This window comes from Lynx canadensis, chromosome B4 (genome assembly GCF_007474595.2).
Source record: "Lynx canadensis isolate LIC74 chromosome B4, mLynCan4.pri.v2, whole genome shotgun sequence".
Lineage (NCBI taxonomy): Eukaryota > Metazoa > Chordata > Mammalia > Carnivora > Felidae > Lynx > Lynx canadensis.
This window is the reverse complement of record NC_044309.1, coordinates 95810927-95835217: the sequence shown is the minus strand read 5'-3', so window position 1 is coordinate 95835217 and position 24291 is coordinate 95810927. Positions and strand designations below refer to the sequence as shown.

Genomic DNA, 24291 nt, shown 5'->3' with positions numbered 1-24291 from the left:
AGTGGTCACCGTAGATTTGAGGCTTGATGATGGGAAAAAAGAAAACCCTGGTGCAATATGTTACTCAGAGATGACTGGGAACCTCCTTTGTAAATATTGAAGGCTGTGGGAGGCATCTTTCTGCCTATAAGTTTAAATGCCACGCTTCCTAAAGGTGGGGATGATTCTGAAAAACCTGCCTTGTCCCCACAGAGAGAAGAAAGTGGAAAGTACAGAGACAAACATTACTGGGGACAGGTACATTTATAGTCATTGTAGGCAAGTCCCGAGCTTGTTAAAGTTGTTTAGCAAATACATTTTTGCTACTGAAAGCCAGGGACATACACATACCGCCCGGAGGCTGAAATTATGGGAGTTCTTTCAATAGCCAGATGAATAAGGCAACAATGCCTTTTGTTTTATGTAACTATTTCTTTGATCTTCTGCTCCAGCAGGTCCAACCACAAGACATTTTTCTTATACATTTTTTTTTTAATGTGGGGGATTGGAAAATACTTGATTCCAGCGGTACATCCTGGCTGCCTCCAGGAGTCCTTGCTGGTGGGATTCCAAATGTGAGATGCACTCTCTTTGCTTATGTTATGTTATCTTTAGAGGAATTCCAGAGTCCGGAAGCAATTCCCTTATTCAGGGGAGGAAGATGTAACAGGCTGCAACTGATAGTATTTACATCAAGATGGCAACATTGGCTGAAACACAAGGCAGATTGTGCTCTTTGAAAACAGTTGGATCTCCTCGGTGGCAAGAACCAAGCAGAGCAGAAGGTAAACAGAGAATTGGTTAAAGGGACGGGGGAATCTGATAGAAACAGTTAGGAATGAACTCATTTTCTATTTGCTTTCATTACATGCTCCTCGGGCCAGGAGATGCCTCACTTATTCAACAGCTGTTTATCTGCCTGGAATAGACTATCCCTCTCCTCTCTGCCTCACCTTTTCTCCCTTCCTCACCTTAGGCAGTTCTCTTGATTGACACTTCCACCTGGGGGTTTGCAGAAGGGAATTGAGAAGAGATGAAATGTAAAAATCCATCAACTTTGCAATTCATTAGCAATTAGCAGCTCCGCTAAGGGTTTGAACCAGGCCTTTGGAGGAAGAGTATGGAAACATAAAGGCAGGAAGTCTCTGTCTCTGCTCCTTCTTGACTTATGATGCACCCACATGCTGCCCTCCTCAACGAGCAATGTGCCGCATACCCTGAATTCTGCATAACTTTCAGGGAGCTTCTGTAATCCATCCTCTTTCCTTCCCATCCAAGAAAACATAGAAGAACATAGAAGAGTAAGACTGACATTATTCTAACTTATAAGACTAATCTTGATCTTGATCCAATGGAATTTTTTTAAAAAGAAACATTCATCATTCACAAAATTTACTATCAATTGTTACCAAGAATGTTACACTTCATACAACTGAGGTGTGAGTCGCTTCTGGTTCTGGTGTAACTGGTGACCATAATGTCATCCAGTTCTGTGCCAGTTGGTACCACCTTCATCAAACAGTAGCACCTGCAACCAGGTGTCCCCAGACTAGAGTTGTAAAGGTCCACAATTGTTCAACAGGAAGATGGCTTATGCTTCCGGGACTGGAAAAAATGTTGCCACAAACCAGAACAAACAAAATCCTAAGAAGTGGATGGATTCCATTAAAATTTAACCAAAAAGCAAATGCCATTTTTTCTGATTTCCAAAAGCCAAGGGAAAAACGTCTAAGGCTCCTGCATTTGATAAAATTACACTTCAGAATTCAGACCATAAAGGAAACTCAATAACTTTATGATGAAATACTGTCAGCAATACCAGGGGGGTGGGGTGGGGGAAGTAACGTATCCAAATATAATACTCGACTAAGTCTACTCCCCCATTACAATATACGCTCCTTGAAGGCAGGGATTTTTGTTTGCTTCGTTCATTTTTGTATCCCTGTCACCCAGAGAAGAGCCTGGAATATACAGGTGTTCAACAAATATTATTTGTTGAATAAGTAAATCAATCAATCAGACTAAAGCAAACCACAAATTTAAGGGTGGAGAAAAATTATAGGTATGTACCACAAAGTCTGGCAGATATGTATTTGTCTTACTCCACCTACACTGTCAGCGCAGAGCCCCACACGGACTCCATCTCACGAACCGTGAGATCATAACCTGAGCTGAAATGAAGAGTCGGACGCTTAACCAACTGAGCCACCCAGGCACCCCCCTGCCTCATATTGTAATTGCTATCAAAAAAGTAAGTCCAAAGACCTTGAGATTTTAGTACGTTTTCTGGTAGCTTCCAATTATCCCTATGTACTACATACTTTATATGTCAGGGTTTCTTTTTTCTAATTTTCTTAACTCCGGCTTCCCAGGCATTGTCACCTATCCTACTTGTAGCCTAAATTTTCATCAGGAAACAAAGCAACATCTACAAACCCAAAGGGACATAAAAGCCAAACTTAGCTGAACACAGGGATGTTTCCTTTGCTGGACATCTTAAGGAATGAACTTTCAAAGATATTTTCAAAGACACAGAGCATGATGATTGAATGCTATTTTTCTAAAAGGAAAGTCACAAATCAGTACAGTGACATAACAACCATCTGTGTTATATCAGGATTTCAAGCCATTCGAGTTGTCTGACATAAATAAAGTGGCTTGATGAGAGTTCATTTGGTAAGGAGACGGGCAGCCCGAGATGGCTACGCTACGCCATAGAGTAAACGTAAAGGCACAAACTCATTTTCAGCTAGTCCCCTAGGCCAGTCAGGTAAAGAGCATTTGTGATCACATATTTTATTTGCTTTTGCAAATGAGTTTTGCGCACATGAATTCTTGCAAATGAGTCTATGGGCCCTAAGGAACTTTCAGATGGTGGCAAACAAAAACGTTAGTTTGTTTTGTTCACATTGTTAATATTGGTGCTGCCTTTACAAGAGCATAATGAAAATAAACTATTACACCTAGGGAGCCTCAGGGAGAGTGAAAATTTAACTCCTCGAAATTATTTGTTTTTATTTGTCCTATGCATCCCAGGATAGGGCTTCCCACCATTTTCTCGCCTTGCAGAAAGCCCTCTTCACATTCTAGAGGAGTGATTTTCTTCCACCAAAACTATCATGATATTCAATACAAAGAGCAACAACAATGGGTCTAACATCCATCGATGCGTGCCTGTTCAACATACAGAAGGAAGTGGAACTCAGAGAATACAATCCAGAAAAGAGCTGCAATTCAATAGCAGCCAAAATCTCAGGGCACACTGGAATGAGGAGACCCAGCCCAGGGTCTCCAAGGACTCCAAATGTAATCCCATACATCTTGCATCATGACCAACAGGGACCAAACATTGCTAATTACTGGGCCCTGATGTCTTTTAGCGGTGGATGAGTGAATATGGCTACCCTACAGTTCATGGCCCTAAGGAAACTGATAATAGCATCCATCCATTCATTTAACTGTAACAATAACAGGAACATAACAGCATATCACATGGATAATGTCATATAATGCTCACCTTCTCAAGTAACTAAATGGCTGTTAGTATCCCTATTTTATGGTTGAGGAAACTGAAGCTTACAGACATAGTCATCTCTCCAAGATCAAACAGCCAGTAAGTGGCACAGCAGAGATTCAGATTATGGAAGGCTAGCCCTAGGGACCCCACACTTCACCAACACACCTCAGTGCAAGGTACTAAGTACCTAATGTGTAGGAAGCATGGAGGTTGGCTTCTGTTTCCTCATTTGAAACTGAGGGAAATAAGACAACCATACAGTGCTGAGAAGAACACATGATGTCATCTGGAAAGCACCTGGGCCAATGCCTAGCACCTAACAGGTACTCAGTACAGTTGGATCCCTTTCTCCAGGCAAAAAGGAATGAATAAAATCTCATCACTTCCCTGCAGGGTTGGGAATAGGTCTGAAGACAAAACAACACTCTTCTGTATAAATCCATACACCTCTCAGACAGGACTCGTGGAAAATAATTTTAATCCTTCATGTTCCTGGAAATCGTTTTAAAGTAAAATACTCATATTTCATTCCCTGTGAAAGAAGCTAGAATTTGGTGCAACTCCTGTCCTTGTTAGTGACACCAGGCCATACTGTGCTAATGTTTTCCCCAGCTGTGGGAGCCATGTTATAATCAGACAACATCCTACTGAGGCATTCATGCACATCTAAAAAACCCGCCAAGCCCAAAAATTGAAAAGGAGAAACCTTTTCCAAATCAATTTCCCCTTTTGTCTTTCTTTCAATTCTCAGGCTCCCTTCCTTTCAGCCATTGAGCTGAACTTCAGGTAGAGAGAACATTTGGCATGAAAATGATTCTTCCATAAAGCCTGACATCTTTTAAATACTTCCAAGAACTATGCATTTCAAATACACCGAGACTTCTGTAGAGAGAATAACTTTTTAAAAACCCAATCATTTAATTCTTCTGCTCTTGTTTTCAACCTGTGTATAATATCATCTATGTCAGATGGAAGTTGCTACATAGATAGAAAAAAAGAAAAAGAAAAAGAAAAAGAGGCGTGGCCTCCTGAGCAGAGAAAGATATTTAGATTCTCCAGAAGAAGCACTCTTGAAAATCCTAATGTGACCTTCCTCAGAAACCATCCCAGTCATCTGGGAAATGACCCCCGCACAACAAATATTTGGTTTTGTTCTACTTTTCAATTTACCGCTCCATTTCAGAGAAATTAAAGCATCAACAACTGGTGTTTATGCAGGAGTCACAAAGTACCCAAACAGCCACATATATCTCAGTTTCATTCAAAACCTGGGAAAGCAAATCAATGGAGGATAATGGAATGGGATACAATTAGCTCAGTAGGGGAGAAAACATATTTGCCTTCTAAGGTGCGTCTCCTAAAAAGGCAGAGAAGGGAAAAAAAATTAAAGCTTGGGCCCACATCACAACAAAGCCCACAATTCATCAAGGTGACCATCTGCCAGCAAAACTGATGAGGAAAATAGAACTAAGGATAAAAACTTGCCGCCCCCCACCGTTAAGTTTTCTTCCCTGTTAAGAAAGCAGAACTTTTCCCTTTCATTCTTCCTCCACCTTCTATTTGTGATGTTTCCAATTAAGATTCACCTATCTAAAAATAGGTAGTGTGGCGCTCACAACTCCTGTTAGTAATGTATTCCTTTTAGCTACATTCTGAAACCAAGCAGGATCCATAAATCATGCCTTTTCTCCCATGAAATGAGAAATGCTAGGGTCACCTGAAATTTCTAGGAAGGTGGAGAAGTGGAGCCACCCCAGTTATACTTCCGCAAGTTGCAATAATTGCAAATGCCTCCTAGGAAAGAAACAGCATCGGTAATCCTCCAGCTCAAACAAAAGCTAAGTCGCCACAGGTTCCTGAGGTCGGGAAACCCCCGTGTGGACAGTCGAGGGTGAGGGAGGTAAGCGCAGGGTGGCATCTGCTCTACCAGTATCCGCCAAACAGTTCTACTGGAGGTCTGGAGCCTGCCTGTGTCTCTGATCTGTCCCCCTCCTTCCTTTTCTTTGCAAACCTAGGGGACTCCTGCAGAGTCATGTAGCGCAAGAGGAAACAGAGAAGACTCCCCAAAAAGTGAGATGCTGGCTTGGAAGTCACATCCATTCCATACTATGTACCTATTCAACATCTTCGAGGCCTTGGCATTTCAGTCCCAGAAAGTTGTGTTGACATGTGGGGCTGTGGGTGGGGGAAGAGGAGGGTGGCAAAATAGCCTTCCTCTGCTTTGATGAGAAGAGGAGGTTAGAATCATCGCCAGTCCATGTTGAATGAGAGGATTCTCTCTCTCTCTCTGATGGAGCAGAGTAGAATATTCACAAGCTCACCCAAATTGAATGTGCCTGCTGGGCTGGTGATTGCACTTTTCAAATATCCCAGTCCCCATTTGGGGCTGTTTTGTTTTAGAGTCTCTGTTTAGCTGTGTACTTACGCTCACAGCAAACGAATCACAAAGGGTGCAATTCCGTTAAATCAAAAAATCAAGAAATAAATCGTTTGGCGACTAGAAAAAGCCAGAGAGGGACAAATCCCTGGCAGTTGTTTTTCAAGCTTCAGCGCAGCTGTGTTTATTTCCCTCCATCATCTATCCCACAAGGGGCAGGCCTCAGGCAGGACAGGAAGAACACAGGACCCGGCAGGCCGGGCGAAATTGCTACACAGTTTGGGACATGGCTCTACCTCGCCAGGGCCAGGTACATGTTCCAGGCACCCTGTGACATGGCTTAGCCTTGAAGTCAGACTGGCTGGTTTAAGTCCTGGCTCCATAAAGCCTTAAGTGAACCGAACACATACAAGAACTGTGCATTTCAAATATGCTGAGAATTCTGTAAAGAGAATGACTTTTTAAAATGCCAAGTCTTAGTTCTGTGACTGCTATTTTCAACCTGTGTATGATATCACCTATGTCACATGGCAGTGCTACAGACGTGGCTTCTTGAGCACTGATGGAGAGTGTCTTTAAGAGAAGTACACTTGAGGGGGGCCTGGGTGGCTCAGTCGGTGGAGCTTCCGACCTTGGCTCAGGTCATGATCTCAGTTTGTGAGTTCGAGCCCCGCGTCGGGCTCTGTGCTGACAGCTCAGAGCCTGGAGCCTGCTTCAGATTCTGTTTCTCCCTCTCTATGCCCCTCCCCTGCTCATGCTGTCTCTGTCTCTCAAATATAAAATAAAACATTTTGGGGCGCCTGGGTGGCTCAGTCGGTTAAGCGGCCGACTTCGGCTCAGGTCATGATCTCGTGGTTCGTGAGTTTGAGCCCCGTGTCGGCTCTGTGCTGATGGCTCAGAGCCTGGAGCCTGTTTCAGATTCTGTGTCTCCCTCTCTCTGACCCTCCCCCATTCATGCTCTGTCTCTCTCTGTCTCAAAAATATATAAACGTTAAAAAAAATTTTTTTTAAATAAAATAAAACATTTTAAAAATTTTTTAAAAAAAGAGAGAGAAGTACACTTGAGAGTCCTGTAAGCAACCTTATTCAGAATCTATTCTGGTCATCCGGGAAATAAACCCAGGCCTACAATATTTGCTTTTTTCTTCCTACTCTTCAACTGATTGCTCAATTTCAGGGAAGTTAAAGCATCCACGGCTGGTGCTTATGCAGGTAACATGATCAGCTGTGTCACCTTTAGCAGATTTCTTAAGGTCTCTGAACCTCAGTCTTCTCATCTTCAAAATGAGCACAATAATGGCACCTATCCCAAAGGTTTTTTTGTGAGGTTAAATGAGCAAAAATAAGCAAAGTATTGAGCACAGTGTCCAGCACATGGCAGGAATTTTACTGAAAGAAGCAAAAACTACCCGAATATGCCAACTGAGTGGTATGTACAGTGAACACTCCTACCACCGTCAGCCATTCAGGGATTGAGCCAACACAGTCCAGATGCAACCCGCACCCTCTAATCTTAGCTGAGACTCACTGGCCTGGGAAGGCCTTGGAGAGGGCAATGTTTCAACTGAAGAAGCGAGCTGCATGCAGGAGTTACACGAAACTGAAAAGTGCACACACACACACACACACACACACTCACACACACACACATACACGCATATATTTTTGAAAAGCTCCTTTAACCCAGCCCACCATGGAGCCTGAAATTCCCTGATTTATGCACTCCTTAAGGTCTTTTATTCATTTTAAATGAGCTTAACGAATGATTACACAGAATCGAGGGACACCAGCTACTTAACACATGATAATAATCACATCTATAGATGCAACCCCAGCTTACACCAGCCAGCACCTGGGCCCTGTAATCACTGGTAATCCCCCCAACCAACAAGGTGGGTAAATATCGTGCCCGTTTTAAGGTAAGAGCACTGAGACGCAGAGAGACTAGGTCAGCGCTCATGGCCCCCGAGTGTATTTGGTGGAGCAGGAGTTCAAACCCAGCTCCCTCTAGCTCCAAAGTCTATCCATTCTTCCACATGTGCTGCCACTCCCGTGCTCTCACGAGGAGGACTTCTACAGACAGTACACTAGACCCAGTGTGGCGGAGCTGTTCGAGAGGGTCTTGAAGAAATAAAATTGAACACAACCTCGGTATAGGGCAGCCAACCTCCTTCGCCTCCAGTGAAGCCTGACTCCTGGCCTCTATCCCATGTGTCCCCTCCCATAGGGTGGCAGGGTTGGGCAATGAAAACAAGAGACCACATCAAGAGTGATGGTATGTCCCTTCTGAGGCTACATCATAAAAGGCATGGTAGATTCTACCTTTGGGCCACTTGATTTGGGGGAAGCCAGCTGCCCTATCTTGAGGACACTTGGCAGCCTAGCGGAGGGACACATGTTGTAAGAAACTTTGGCATCCAGCCAACAGCCATGCGCATGACCATATTGGAAATAGATCTTCCAGCCCTAAGCTTTCCCTGGTCAATACTTTGACTCCAGCTTCATGACAGGCCCTGATCCACAACCACCCAGCTAAGCCCCCTCTAATTCCTGGCCCTCAAAAACTTTGTGAGATAGTAAATTGTTGTTTTAAGCTGCTCAATTTGGTGGTCATTTGTTATATGGCAATAAATAACCAATACAGTGTAAAAAAATCAGACAATTTCAGGGCCTAAAGACAGTCTTGGCCAAGGGGAATGGAGAAGGGTATTAACCAAAAGGTAATACAAAGATTTGGAACATGCGGGTAGACAAAAAGGAGAGACCAGTTGAAGTGAGAAAAATTAGAATAATATTAGCAAGCACTTATGTAGCATTTCCTATACGGTGTTCTAAGTACTGTTAATATATTAGCTCACTTAATCCTTTTAACGATCCTAAAAAGCAGTAGTAAAGTTACCCCCCGTATCCCAGATATGGAAACTGAGGCATAAAAGACAAATCATTTGTAGGAGTCACTCAGCTGGCAAGTGTTTAAAGCCGGAATTCACCCCAGGCTTCTGCACTCTTAAGCACACCACACACTGCCTCCCATGTTGAAAGAAAAACCAGAGAAAGCAACCAAGGTCCTCCAAGTGGGCCAGGAGTCTGAGTAAACTCCAGGCTTTTGGTGTAGACTCTTTGATTATTGTTTTGAGAGAGATAAGAATAAAGTACACTGTATGGCAATGTTCCATTGATTTCATTGAATCCTCAAAATACTCCCAGGAGGAAGGCAGAAGAGATATTATTATCCCCAACTCACAGAGGAGAAAACTAAGGCTGCGAGATGGACTGAAGTGGTTCCCTGACACCATCTGAAGTCAAATGAGTTTTCTTGGCAGGTCAGGGAATTTTCCAACTTGAAGCAAATTCTGACCATTTTGAATCTCCCTTGTTTACCTTACCCTCTGACATTGCATTTACCTATTTACATTTCAGTTTCCATGGACTAAAAATAAATAAATAATAAATAAAAGAGGACGTAGCCCCTTGAGAAGGACGGAAGGTACATGTACTCCCTTAATTTCAACCAGAAGAAAGTACATCCATAACAAAACACAATCACAATAATATTCAAAATCAATTTAAGCAAACAAGAGTGGCATAATTAAAGTCAGAGCTCGGGGCCTCTTTCCAAGAGAGTAAGATGGATTGACATAACTCCCACCCCCACACACACACCAAAAATATAATTAAATATGCACGCATGCTGTTGAGGAATAATCGTTATAATAGCCCTCAAAGAAAAATGCGTTTATTTCTAGTCAATTGAAAAAAAATGTATTGCTGATTCTTCTTCCCCAATAACCTAGCAATTGTGAAAGCTACAGAAATGCAGCAAAGCTAATGCCAAGGTTAAAATATGAAAGAGCCAATGACAGAAAGCTGGATAGTTTCGGACAAACCTAACAGCTACCATATCACAGTCATAATTTTCTCTTCCTCCACATGCCATCTGCCCCCCACGCACTTCCATTTTCTCTGAACTGTCTGCACGCACATCGCACCATCTAATCGAGGGCTACTTCTTTTTCTGTTTATCCAGGAATTTCTTCTATTTGGGTTGGGGAGAACAGGGGGTGATTCGCATTCTCTCGCACAGGATTTTAGAAACAGTGCCCTCTCAATCCAGGGCGTTCATTCTCAGGTCTTCTATGGAGGAGTATTTGCACTAATGAATGTTTTCCTCTGCTATTATTGGTGAGGCAATTAGGCCTTCCCGACACTCGTGGCCACATGGCTCAGGCATGTCTGCAGGCAGTGGTGGACCTCTGGGTAATCAATCATGTTTCTCAGCAGCGCTGTCAATCAGAGACTCGCCTGAGTGGCACCCATCGACGGTTCTCAGCATGCCGACACCTTCCCTGCTCCCTCTCCTCTTTCGGGTTCATGGTAATGCACACTTTGAGCCTGCTGTTTTTTCATCATAGACTGGAATTTTTTCATTTTCTCTGCTTGTGTTGATTCTTTCCCCCTGCTTTATCCTTTCAAGACTATCACAGAAAATACAGTATTCAACACGAATCCCCCGGAGGGCTTCTTGGCCCTGGTTTCAATATCTATTATTCTGCATTTCAGTTCTCTTCCCTCCCTAAACCCTCAGCACCTCACACTACATCATGCCAATCCCTACAACAACCCCAACCATCGGTACTCCATCTCTGTCTGTATCTCTCACCATATATTTGCCTGCTCAGGATCCAGAAAGCCTTAACTAATTATTAAGGGGAATTGAATTGCTCTCCACCTGTCAGAACGGCCCCTAATTTTATCACCAGACTAATTTGCTGGGACATCTCATGCTGGATTTTTCAGGACCACGTCAATTTTAAGTAATCTGCTTCTCAGACTGGAGGTTCCAAGCTTCGGATTGGAAAATCAGATTGTAGCATGCTGCCAGAAGCCACTCTAAGGAGCTTATTTTAAGTTATTATTGTGTTGACATCTTTTTCCTTTGCTCTCAGAAAGCCATCAGCACTAGAAAAATGCCTATTTCGATTAGAAATTGCATCTTTATTTTTTGTAAACTGAAAGGAAACCTAACTTACTTCATGGCAAACTGGAGACAATGGGCCAGGCCCACCTGGGATTCGTTAGCACCTGTGCCCCACACCCACACGCACCAGAACCCGAGCTTGAGCCCCAGCACTCCATGGGCTTGTGTGCACGCTCGCACATACACACATATATAAACACACACACACACACACACACACACAAATAGCTAGCCCTTAGCTATCCTCAAACTCATATTCAGAGAAGCCACAGCAGCAATGACATAAAAGGCATTAAGGAATGATTCTTTTCTCTCTACTTTCCACAGGTCCTGGGTTTGTGCTTTCCAGATCTAACCTCTCCTGATAGGCATCTTCCTCACTCTGGCAACTTACAAGAAGCACCAAGGCAACTGACGATCTGTATCTGTATTGTGGCAGCTTCCCACACACACAAATGGGACTATGATTGCTTTCTATGAAATCTTTCCCTAAAGAAGGATGTCGCTTTGCCCAGAAAGCTTTGGTATAGGCAACAGTCTTTAAATGGGGAACTGAAGTCGTTTTCATCTAAGGATTACTTCTTGCGACATTCGAGCTACAGTATTTGTTAAGGTGGCAGCATGGTGTTAACATACCTAAAGAGCTAAACAATAATAGTTCAACTGGAAACTGAAGACAGGCTGTGACAAAAGGGAAGTGGGAAGACGTAATAATAAGTGACATATGATATGATAATAAGTGACACATGATCACAAATCGTGTGCCAGGGCCTGTGCTAAACACAACACGTGCCTTCTCTTCGGTAATCCTTACTACAACCCTGGGAGATGGGTCGTATTTGGAGACTCACTTTCTAGATGATGAAACAGGCACAGTGAGGTTGATTACCCAGCCAGGAAGCAGTGGAGTCAGGACTTGAACCCCAGACTGTCTGGCTCCAGTGCTCTAATCATTTTGTTGTTTTTAATCTCTTTGTTGTTAGAGGTAGTCAATCTGGACTCAGCACTGTCCCGGGAGAGGCTTATAATGCCCCTGGATTCCAGACTCTCTTAAACACCGTTTGGTTTGACTCTATATCCACCAAATAACATTCAGGTTAGCATTTAGCCTCTCTGGGGTCATGACAACAGGGAGTTTTGTGAGTCATATGAGAGTAGTTTCTCCCTGTATAACGATGAATTGGCGGTTTCCTGCCAACCTCAGCCTCTTGAACATCAGGGCCCTTGAAACTAAGCACCCCCTAGCCCTGCAAACAGGGGCCAGATCTTGGAATGTTTCAGCTCCATCCAGAGCCTTCTCTGTGTAGAATCTCTACCATTTCCAGCTGCGGGTCTTGCAAGTCTGTGTCCTGTTGCAACAGCGTTTGAATGGAACAGACCCAGGCTCCCACCACCCTCCAACCTCTTTTCCGTTCATACATAACCTTTGGAATCATCTTCTCAGCCACCCTCTGCCTCTGGAACCAGCCCACACCATCTTTTGAGCATAGACTGTTTATCGCCCACCAATGCTGAGCTCCCAATTTGGTCAGAATTATTCCACCGAGGAGGAGGCCACCATCAACAGCCTGGTTGGCATGCATCTGCTGGCCTCCTGCACCTACCTCTCTCTGGGCTTCTATTTCCACCATGCTCGTGTGGCTCTGAAAGGCACAGAACACTTCTTCCCCAAGTTGGCCAAGGAGAAGCATGAGGATGCCCAGCACCTCTTGAAGATGCAAAACAACACAGCAGCCTGGCCCTCTTCCAGGACACACAGAAGCCATCCCAGGGTGAGTGGGTTAAACCCTGGGTGCCATGGAAGCCGCCATGGTTCTGGAGAAGAACCTGAAACAGGCCCTCTGGATCTCATGCCCAGGTTCTGCCAACACAGACCCCCAGCTCTGTGACTTCCTAGAGAACCACTCCCTAGATGAGCAGGTGAAACTCAGCAAGAAGATGGCAACCACCTGGCTAACTCCACAGGCTGGCGGCCCCCCAGGCTGGGCCACATAGGTATCTCTTCCAAAACCTCATTCTTTGAGAGGCCCTTCTAGCATCCCCTGGTGCCAAGGCTTCTGCCTGAGTCCCTCCCTGCAGGCACTAGGCAGCTTTTTAACCACCCTGGAGCCTTCTCCTGAGTAGTGGACCAAATGGAAACAATAAGCTTTTTGCAGGAAAAAAAAACGTCCACCATTTCCAACCACCAATTTTTACTTTTGTTTTCCATAGACATGGCAACTCAATTTTACTCTTCAGCTAAGGGAAGGTGGCAAATGTAAACTCTTGTTAGTGCTTTGAGAACCTCACCCTCCATCATTTTCACTACATGTTCTTTGCCTCTTCTCTCCATCTCAATATATTTTCCTTAAAACACAAACACTCCCCATTATCAATGCTCTTTGAAAGTGTTTGACTCATATATACCAATTCTATTAGTGTCACCACAATATCAGCTTGCTTTGTCCAGTTTCTGGAATCTACCAAGAAGAAATTAGTAACATTTGAGATAGATCCTTGATCACTATGCTAATAAAACCCCTTATATATACATATACATATATATACACACACACATATATACATATATGTACATACATATATTTTCACATATATAATACATATATCATCTATGCATAAAATACATACTTATCCATCTGTTTTGTCTTTTAAAAAAGGCTCTGCCAAGCACTGAGCTTTTATCATGTCCTGGGGAGTTCATGCCCTAATGACCTGTCCCACCCACCCACCCACCCCCCCTTCTGAGGATCCATGTATGACATGGTTCCCCTGGGGACAATCTGTGAAACAAGAGGAGCAAATCTTAAGTCTCACAATCACTCGTCAGACCCTAATGTGAAAAAGTGAGCTCAGCCCATCAGAGTCCCCTCTTAGCAATTTGACTGGGAAACAATGGGAGATGGGGCTAGTGAGTGATGGTGCTGAGGGTAAAAATGGGGCAGGAGGTCGGGCTTGGGCCAGGACAAGCCTTATGTATGCTGACATTGTGAGGGGGTAGAAAGTCACATGAAGCTAAAGGCGGTCAAGAAACTGCTTGAGAGGTGGGGCAGGGGGGACCTGGGTGTCTCAGTTGGTTAAGTGTCTTGACTTTTGATTTGGGTTCAGGTCAGGATCTCTCTCAGGGTTCATGAGATAGAACCACACATCAGGATCTATACTGACAGTGTGAAGCCTGCTTAGGATTCTCTCTCCCCTTCTATCTCTGTCCCTCCCTTACTCTCTCTCTCTCTCTTCCTCTCTCTCTCAAAAATAAAATAAATTTAAAAAAATTTTTTAAAAGCTGCTTGGAACAAAGGAAATAAAAATGAAGTAGACAAGGGCATTTGGGTGGCTCAGTCAGTTAAGCCTCTGACTCTTGATTCCAGCTCAGGTCATGATCCTAGGGTGGTGGGATTAAGTCCCACATCAGGCTCCGCACTGAGTGAGGAGGCTGCTTGGGATTCTCTCTCTTTCCCTCTCTCCCACTCACTCTCTCTCTCAAAATAAATAAATTAACATTTTAAAAAATGGAGGAGACACATGTGGAAAAGCATGTGCCAAGTGGTTCTGGTTTTTAGGATCATAAACATGGTGGAGAAAGAACAAAAGGTGTCTGGGTCTTGGGAGGAGGAAGGGAAGAGCACTAAAGCAACAAAGGAAGTTATACATGAGCCAACAACTGATCCAATCACGGGTGTGATGTGGGGTCCTTTGTTTGACTTTGCTTTAAGCCCCTGTGTGTTATATTCCTTAACGAAAAAAAAAAAAAAAAGGAAAAGGATAAAGCAAACACTGATACTCTCTAAAACACACAAAATGTCTGAAATTCTCACCAAGGAAAATTTGCCCCACAGGACAGTCAAGCTTCTCAACTACTCACAAGTAAAATAAGAAAGAATCTCTCCTATCGGGTATGGATTTACATTTTGTTCTGAAGACAAGGTTCATGTAGCCGATCACACACCAGACAAAGGAAAGGCAGCAGTGTGATGGTCCACGAGCTTTATTAATGTGAGCAGAATATCCTAACATCCACTCCATTTTCCTACACACGGCCTGCAGTCAACACATGACATCATTACTGGTCTCAAACATCCTGTCACTGCTACTTAGCACCATGCATTATGCATGGTCCTAACCCCAATCCTGAGGTTCTCCAACTTTATCCCCACCCTGATCTGGGATTAGGTAAGAAAGTCTTCCATAAGCCCTCCAATTTATAGCGAATTTCCCTTTCCATGTAAAGCAAACACATGTATTTTTTATTAACGCCGCTTACATGAACCCTTGTACCAATCCTGCTGAATCTTCTACTTTCACTGGGGAAACTGAACATTGAAGGAGATTACTGACAAGTCAAATCAAAAGTAAAATTAAAACACATTTTCCGGGTGTGCCCGGGTGGCTCAGTCGGTTAAGTGTCCAAGTTCAACTCAGGTCGTGATCTCACGGCTCGTAGGTTCAAGCCCCTCGTGGGGCTCTGTGCTGACAGCTCAGAGCCTGGAGCCTGCTTCCAGTTCTGTGTCTCCCTCTCTGTCTGCCCCCTCCCATTCACGCTCTGTCTCTGTCTCTCAAAAATACACATTAAAAAAAATGTTTAAACACATTTTCTAGACCCTACAGAGTATATAAAAACGGCACCTTGTCTTGGTAGAGCAGCAAAGACAATGGTGAAAATGTAGCACTTGGCCTGTGACCTGCAGGACTCATTATTTTACAATTATACCTGCATGTCAAACATCAGTGTTGGCATTGAAACCCTACAAAGTTGGTGAGTATTTAAAATGGCTCGTGCCTGCCTTCTGCAAAAGGTAAAGTGAAGACAAGACAGGTCTATTTAGCACAATGTGTGTTTTCCCTAATTCGCCAGCAACAAGTCACAGAAAAGAGTTACACAGGTACTTACTATTTATAACCCATGGCCACATCCACAAAATACTTTCTTCTCTGTCGATAGACATTGTCCTTAAATCCCTTAAACAGAAAAGAGATTAAGTTATTTAACAAAGTACCAAAAAGTAGCTGCAGAAGGCCTAAAAGAAAATCACTGGGGTGTTTCTTGAGTGTTCAATTCAAATGTAAATCCGATCCTTGGATGACCATCTTGATGACACAGGCAGAAGCGAATTGTGCTTACAGTAAAACCTCATTAAATTTGGGTTGTACTAATTTGGGATGCGCGGGATTTCAGGCTAAAGTGAATGACACCCTTTGGTGTTCAAGTATCATTTACATGCAATTGATGTTAATCACAAGTCAATCTTACCCTGTTCATTAAAACAGGTCCCTCTAACATGGTGACTCAGTAAGTTAACCTAAATGTAATTTTGTGTAAATAACCAATAAATGCACATTTATTAAAAATCCTGTCATTCAGAATAATCACGGAATCCCCAAATTAGCATGAATTAAAGAGGTTTTGCTGTTTTCTTAGGAGGATAGCCACACAATGCAAAATCGATCATAAGGGATTCATGCACAGCATAGCAAGTTAGTTCCATTCCACGGTGACTTCCCGTGATGCTCTTTAGTCGTTAGCAACTGCGAGACTCTTATTCATCATCATGCACCTGGGAAATTAAACATCCTGTCTGCCACTGTTCTGTCAGGCGGACTACTACTGAGAGGAACCTCCTGGTTTACTCAAGAATCTCTCCTCTTGTCAACAGACTTTCCATTCTCCTTTCCTTCAGGTACTTTCAATCAATTCTTTCTGGGGTTGTTTCTTCAAACCGCTGGAAACCCAGAAGGAGTTGTTTCAATTTAACTTCTTACGTCTGCAACCCCTGCAACCTTAAAAGGTAGCCAGGAAGCAGTGACCACTCTGAGAATGGAGGCCAGGCAAGACGGGCCGCTGGGATCCCTGGCTCTGAGGGGAGAGCTGGGACAGGCCCACAAAGGCCTAGACTACCCCTGCTGTGGCTAGCATGTTTCTGCAAAGGTGGGCTGGTCAGAGGAACCTCAAACTCAGAGAAAATCATTCTGTTCTCTTGTATGGTTGGAGGAGAACTGGCCTTCAGGACTGTCTGCTGGGCTGAGGTAAAGAACTTCCACTGCCAACAGCCTTTCTCTCAGAAGAGCACTCCTAATAGCGGGAGACAGAGAGAGTATCTGAGATCACCCAAACACGCTGCAGAAATGAAGTACCCGCACCAGAGAAGCTGGTGCCGTCTTTCTTCTGCTATGAATTGGGAATTTTCAAACCAGTATTCACAGGCAGGCTTATGAAAACTTATAATGTGCACACGCAAAATGACGTGACCGTAGCTACCACATTCACAAATGCGCCTGTGACCTGAAAATGGCTCTCCTGCTTTCAACAAGAAAGTATAAGTTTCAACTCCCTAGTGATACCAAGCAGCCCAGGATGCTAAAACTGACGAGTTCCAAGCACCTTTATTACTCAAGAGGAAAGAAGGCCTGACAAAGGGAAAAGAGTCATGTGAAAAGCACAGCACCTGTTCCCCAGCTCCTGCCAAACCAGACACCATCCTGCAAGCATCGTTGTCTGCTGGGCTTCCCAAAGATTCTCAACTGCCTCTCCTTGGCAAACACCCGCACCTTTTCCCAGGCATGCAAGAGAGTGATTTACTCATCGTGCCTCATTAGCCTCGGATGGCAGTGGTTACGCAAACACCAGTGGTGATCCAGAGCTTCTAGGCTGGAGCTGTGGACTAGCAAAATAAAAGAGACCCCAGCTACACCAGTGATTACAGGGACAAAGAATTCCTTGGCCATCTATTCTGGACTGAAGGCAGGGAGAAGTTACCAGATATAACAGAGGGCGCCCTTGTAATATTTGGAGCATACTCATACCAGGAAATTATTCCTCATTTACCTGAAATTCAAATTTAACTGGGCATCCTGTACATTTATTTGTTAAAGCTGGCAACCCTAGTCCCCAGTGAATATCTGTCGCATACCCATCCTTCCTCTCTCCATTTAAATCAAGGAGAACTAAAGACCCAGCCAGTACCCTAAAGAGCTCAGCCAAGTGTGCGTTGGCACTCAAGCAGCTATCCCAAATCGTTCAATGCTGGTGAAATATTAGAATCCCCTGGGGAGCTTTAAATAATACTCCAGGGCGCCCGGTGGCTCTGTCAGTTAAGCATCTGACTCTTGATTTCACCTCAGGTTATGATCTCATGGTTGGTGAGATCAAACCCCACCTTGGGCTCCATGCTCAGCCGGGAGCCTGCTTGGGATTCTCTGTCTCCCTCTCTCCTTCTGTCCCTCCCCTGCTCATGCATGCATTCTCTGTCTTTCTGTCTCTCTGTCTCTCTCTCAAAATAAATAAACATTTAAAAGAAAAATAAATAAATAATACTCCAAACCTAGATGCATTCCCAGAGGTTCTGATTTCAGCACTCTGAGGTGAGACTGGCCTCAGTAGTGTTTTTAATTCTCCACAGATTATTTGAATGGAAAGCTAAGGCTGACAATTGTTGAGCTAGAACATTCGTTCTCAAAACACTAGAGCTCATCAGGATCTCCTGCAAATCTTCTCAAATGCAGATTCTAGGGTCCCTCTTGAAAGCTCTGATTCAGGGGGCTGAGCTCCAAGGAATTGTATTTTTAATAAGCACTTTATGGGTGGGCCAAGAATCACACTTTGAGAGACCCTCCCAGTCCAGATCCTTGCTACTGAAAGTGTAGCAGACCCCCAGTGAAAGCCTCAGCTGGGACCTCACCAGACACGTAGAATCCCAGAACTCCCATCTGCACTTTGAAAAGACCCTCCAGGTGATTGTCCATTAAAGTTTGAGAGACACTGACCTAGATAGATATTTAACCCTTTCTAGGTAGCCTCAGCAACCTGACTCTCCCATCCCAGCTCCTTCCGAGCCAACCAAGAGCAAGAGTGCCATCCTAAAACGATAATCCCTGTCTTGAAACTGAGATTATTCCCAAGCACCCAAAGTCCTTAGACAACGTTCTCCGTGCTCATCAAATAATAACCTACGAAAAACACCAATTTACCAATACCAGACTTCGCATAACGAACATTTGGCGTGCTTATAAAAGGAATACATGTGATTAAAAAAAAATGACGAGTGAGATAGTAGATTGCTAAGTACTTGCAATTATTTCAACTGGCTGCACAGAAAATAAGAGAAGGTATCATAAAGTAGGTGTAATTAGGAATAACAGAACAGAATTAAACACAGAAAAATTCACACTGAGTATCGGAATAAATTTTTTTTTTTCAAAGCAAGGTCAGTGGTTCCTGTGGTTGCTCCACTAACAAAGCTGACCCCCTTTCTCCAGGTCAAGTAATTTAAAAACTAGACGAAGGGGAACATTTGGAAATACGAGGTTAGCAAAAATTCATTTACTATCCAGGCACTGATCTGAATGACACAGCATTTCCATCCCTGGGATTAAGCATTTACTCTTGCCAAAATGCTTTCCAGTTGTTTTATTAAGTAGGCTTTTCAAACGCCCCTTGGAGGTCAATAAGAATTTTATTTCCACTTTTTACATAAAGAATTTGAGGTGCAAAAATAGAGGGACTCGCCCAAGGTCATCTTGCAAGTTAACAGCTGGTATCCGGAAAGTCCCATTACTGCTAAACTCTTAAATCTGGCGTCTGTGCTAATTCTGACTCTTCTAGAAGTGGGAAAGGGGAAGATAACAAATGGATGATTATTAAAGGCACTTTTGAGTGTTTTTCTAACATTTGGGAGCATCATTCATGAGTTACTGTGAATTATTCTGAAATTTTAGACTGGCAAATGTTAACACACCACATCTTTGGATAAATTCAGCCTCTTGAAAACAATGCAATTGAATTAGGTCTGTTTGACCATTACTTGAATGGTATATTATGAATTGGTTTGAATTGGTATATTGCATGAAATGACTAATTCGATTGAAAATTTCCTTGTTTATTGAAGTTGTCATAGTTTCCTCTAAAGCAGTGGTTCTCAAACTTAGATGTGGGCTTGTTATAACAAACCCCCAGGTAATGTTGATGGGGCCGATCCTGGGACCACACTTGGTAAACCACTGCATAGAGTATAGTCACACTGTCACATTTCTAGATTTCTTCCATTTAAAATAAAGGAATAACTGTACACCATTACCCTCAGACTGCAAAGCCCTTCCATAAACATGACTGATCTGCTTGGGTTTCACTCTTTTATCTGCCCATTTTTCGACAAGGGACACCAGGAAAAAAGTGCTTGTAACAAATGAGTACATTGCTTACTTCTCCCAGACTATTAACTATACTTCATTCTGACCATAAAGAAGTTCCAGGTCTCTTGTGTTAAATAAAAACTGATGTAAAGGGGGAGGTAGGAAATAATGGGAAATGCTTACCTACGTATCATATTTCTTTACAGGTGGCCATTTTTATTGGAATAGACGAGAGATAGTGGTAAATAGATTCAGAGTAGATGTGGGAAGAGATGTGTTTTCCATCACAACCTCATTCTAAAACCCTCTGCCCTTCCATTGAGACTGAAGCCCACCACATTACTCTGCTCCTAACTACCTCCAGTCAAGGAAAATAGCGAGGAGAATTTTATTCTCTCACTGAGCCCCATAATGCCTAGTCCTCCCTCATTTCTCAGAGGGGTGATCAATTTCAGTTCATCGTTTTTCCAAGGGTCACCATCTGCAAGTATATCTCAGGCTGTCTAATACTACAGAAATATTCTCCAAGGTTTTGAATCTCCTCCTCTCTCCAATCCTTTTAAGAACAAATGTTATGTGGAAATGCCATCCTTCTAATCTGCTTCCAGCCACCGCATATGTACAGGGAAGCTTTATCATTTGAAAGTCTGCTCTGCGTGATGGGGAATACATAATAAATTGCTCTACAATAAAGCGTCACAGCACACAACATGGCACACTAGCTGGCACACGCGTGCAGCTGGAAGAGCCTGCATGGAATGGATCTTACTGGACACTTACTGGGTGATCGGCGTCAAGCTCAGAACCATACATGAGAACTCTGTGAGAGCATTTGTCTAACTCAGAGATCTTCCGGGGGAACCAGGGCACATCCTCTAGCTCTGTTGGAAACACAGTGCGAGTTCAAAAATATTAGCTCACAGATTGTATTTTCCTCTTTGCAACATTTCTCAGATTGCTAAATCACCCGACAAGGAGAAGCTGGCCTTGCCTTCCTCCTCTGTCCAAATGTTCTCCGGCGGATTCAGCGTTACAATTGTACTTTGAAATTTCAGCAACTGGATGAGCTCGTTAAATTCCGTTTTGCCACACTCACAGTCCACGAAGATTTCAACCTCTGAACTTCTTCTCCGGGATTTCCTGGACTCGATATGAACCATGTTGACATGTTTCTCCTGTGGAAATGTAAGCAACATCTCTAAATTACCTTCAGGGCACAATAAAAGGGACGCCACAGGCTGTTCTTATTCAACTCTTAAGAACAGGTGCTAAGTGCCCACAGAGGAGGAAAAGACCATCTCCTTGCTCTTTGGTTGACTAAAACATGGAAATGTTTCCAACCACTACCTCTGTTAATGGAAATAAACACTGTATATAGTTTTTCCTGTCTTATTTTTTAAAAAAAGAGGGCATAAAAGAGCATACACAGGGCCCTATAAAATGTATTATAATTATGAATATCATTATTTTCTTGAACAGCGCACATCCTGCTGGGGGTTGTACATGGCTATTTGGAGGGGGGAAATTAGTTTATATCATCATATGATCCCCAAATTTATATTTTTATTTTCATATGTTTCAAAAAAAATCACCATAACTAATCTCGAATCCCTGATTTTATAACAGTATAAGTTTTCCTCACAAGTTAAAGTTTAAAACACAATAATCTTTGAAAAAATAAGTACATGGTACAAATGGCAGGCAAATGAGGCAGACATTGGGCAGGTGGTATGAAAACGACTGATAGTTGGGAGACACAAGCCAAAGTGCAACCCACATTGTAGAAAAAGAAAAGGAAGAAAAGCAGCCAAGAAAGTATCTCTACAGGCAAAAACAAAAACAAAAACAAAACAACAACCAAAAAACACACCTAAATGGGACCATTTATCAACTATTCTGTTTCAGCAACCTCCAGACTAGGTTCATGCAAGGATACATCATTGCAAACCTCACCCTGTGACGGATTTCAGGGGTAAAGTTCTCCTTACAATAAGGTGTTCAAGGGAGGGCAGCAATTTAGTACTTTATTTATCAGGTTGAAATTTGCCCAGCGATGCAGTCCACCCTTCCCCTGAGTTAACTGAAGACTAAGTTCTCCTCTCCGCCCTACCCTGCCCTTACATAAGCCAAAACCTCCCCATCACACCAGATGGTATATTGCAATTATCAATTCACATTTCCTCATACAATCCTGGATGGTCTCAGAATTTTCAGCACGGGAGCAGGATAGGTGGTTTCCAGTACAGAGTAAGATCGAATCAAACAGATCCTCCCCTGTATAAAGAAAGTAGTCCTGTGACCAGGAAACTAGATACTCTATTTCTGTTTTTATTAACCTTTACAATAACACCACATTTTCTAAATCGGCTGATAATAAAGGTAAGACTAATATTAAGGTCAAGAGTCTTCACACACATGCTGTGTCACTTTGGGCTCTTAATGTCCATTGGTTGAAGCAGAGTAGGTATTTTTAGACAAGGGAACTGGGGTTTGGATGGGTTAAATGGTTTAGCTCTGACCCCATGACTAGCTGATGGCCTAGTGAAAACTCTGGGCTGCTAACTCCTTCTCCAGGGAGTCTGGCCTGCCTTTGGGCACTGAATGGCGACGGCCCTGGATGATACAATTATGTGCGAAATATTTCCCCAGATTTCCATTACCACTGTTAATGGTGCCTGATCCTTTCTTCCAGGTCAAGAAAGAACAAGGAAATATTTGCCAAATGAGGCTGCTAATTCCCCCTCTATGGTCATCAAAGAGACCTTACAATAAAGGCGTCCTATCTGTACACTTCGACAAAGCCCTTTCACTCATATTAGTGTATCACAACAACCTTGTTTGGTAGGAATGATTACCGCTACTTTACAAATGAAGAACTTGAAGCTAGGAAGCAGCTAGTGATTAGCCAAACCAGGAGAACACAAGTCGGAATTCTCTGACTGCAATTCCAATCACCTTTCCACTGCACCGACGGGCCCTTAGGCACCATATAGAGCTGGGCTCCCTATCTTGCAGCCCAAATCAGCAGCCAGTGCCCCCAAACCAGATGCATTTGTAAGGGACAATGCTTGCTGAAGAGTAAGGTAGCCATCAGGTTTCCAGAGGGCAACAGTGTTTCTGGGCTTTTCTAACCTCCCCCTCAACCAGGCTCTTTCTTGGGGGTTCAAGCCACCAAATTGGACCTGGAAAAAAAGCTACTACATTTCTATAAAATAGAGCTAGCCCTAGCTTATATATGGGGAGATTGACTCGTCTTTCCAAAAGATGTTAAATTCATGAAACAATGAGGCATAGGAAACTAGCAAATGCCTCTCCTTATGTATCTCATTTTAGGCAATAAATGTGCTCATAGAACATGCACACAACTCAAATGTTAACAAATCAAATAAGGCTGCAGGCTCTTGATATTTAAAGATAGCCTGTTGGCTCCTCTTGCATTTGCTTTCTCAGGTGTGAGACTCCCATTTTTAATTACTGACTTTCTTATCTGACTATAGTCTGAGGAATTTCTAAGAGGCTAACTCAGAATTAATAAAACATAGCTGACGCAAATCTGCTCATTTCATTGTTTGACAGACACACTTCCCTTGTAAAGCTTCATGAAATTTGGTTTCTTTGAAATGGATTCAGTGATGTTTCACAGCAGAGGACAGGTGTGTAATGGGGCACATGATCACTTTTAAAGTTATGTAATGATGTTTTACATTTACCTGAAAGAGTTTCAACGCTTTTACCAATCCTCCAACTTCATTTTTCAACGAGAAGACAACAGCCGTCTTGCCACTTTCGGGACCAGTTTCACTTTTGCTGTTCCCCTTGCTGCTTTTTTTATCATCATTTTTGCCAGAGTTAGCTTTATTTAACTTCAAGAAGGTAGAAATACACACACATACACATACACATACACATACACATACACACACACAAATATTGATTAGGATTCCAGAGTTCCCCTAACTAGAGTTTTTGTCAGATATTCCATTCATATGCCAGAAACTTCAGCAATCCTATACACTCAAAGAGAAGCTACCACAGAACTCATAACTTTTGATCATAAATACTGATCCAATGTATTCTGGGACACTATTTTCCAAGTGCTCTAAGATACCCCTCAGTGGTTGAAATCTGATCCAGGGGGGTCAGATTTGGTTCACTTTATTTAATAGTAACAAAAATCTGACCGTCATAATTTCTCATATATAAATAATTCCTGCTTTTCTTTCTAGGTTTATTTTACAGCATGAAATTTGGTCTGTTAGCCTACTTGCATAATATGGAAACTATAGTAATTAGTAAATAAAACAAAAATTAAGACCAAAC

General features: G+C 42.9%; 1 protein-coding gene across 2 annotated transcripts in view; it reads right to left on the bottom strand.

Moving 5' to 3' along the window:
- The window catches only part of TPH2 (tryptophan hydroxylase 2), a 103580-nt gene that overhangs the window by 77092 nt on the left and 2197 nt on the right, over positions 1–24291 (bottom strand). The window contains exons 2-5 of one of the 2 annotated variants that reach the window (XM_032593750.1): positions 23682–23851; positions 20963–21146; positions 20752–20852; positions 15737–15804 (exon numbers count right to left, since the gene is read on the bottom strand). In XM_032593750.1, the coding sequence (XP_032449641.1) occupies positions 15737–15804; positions 20752–20852; positions 20963–21146; positions 23682–23851 (523 nt within the window). The remainder of the gene's footprint in view (positions 1–15736; positions 15805–20751; positions 20853–20962; positions 21147–23681; positions 23852–24291) is intronic. The other variant, XM_030321662.1, reaches the window with a different exon arrangement.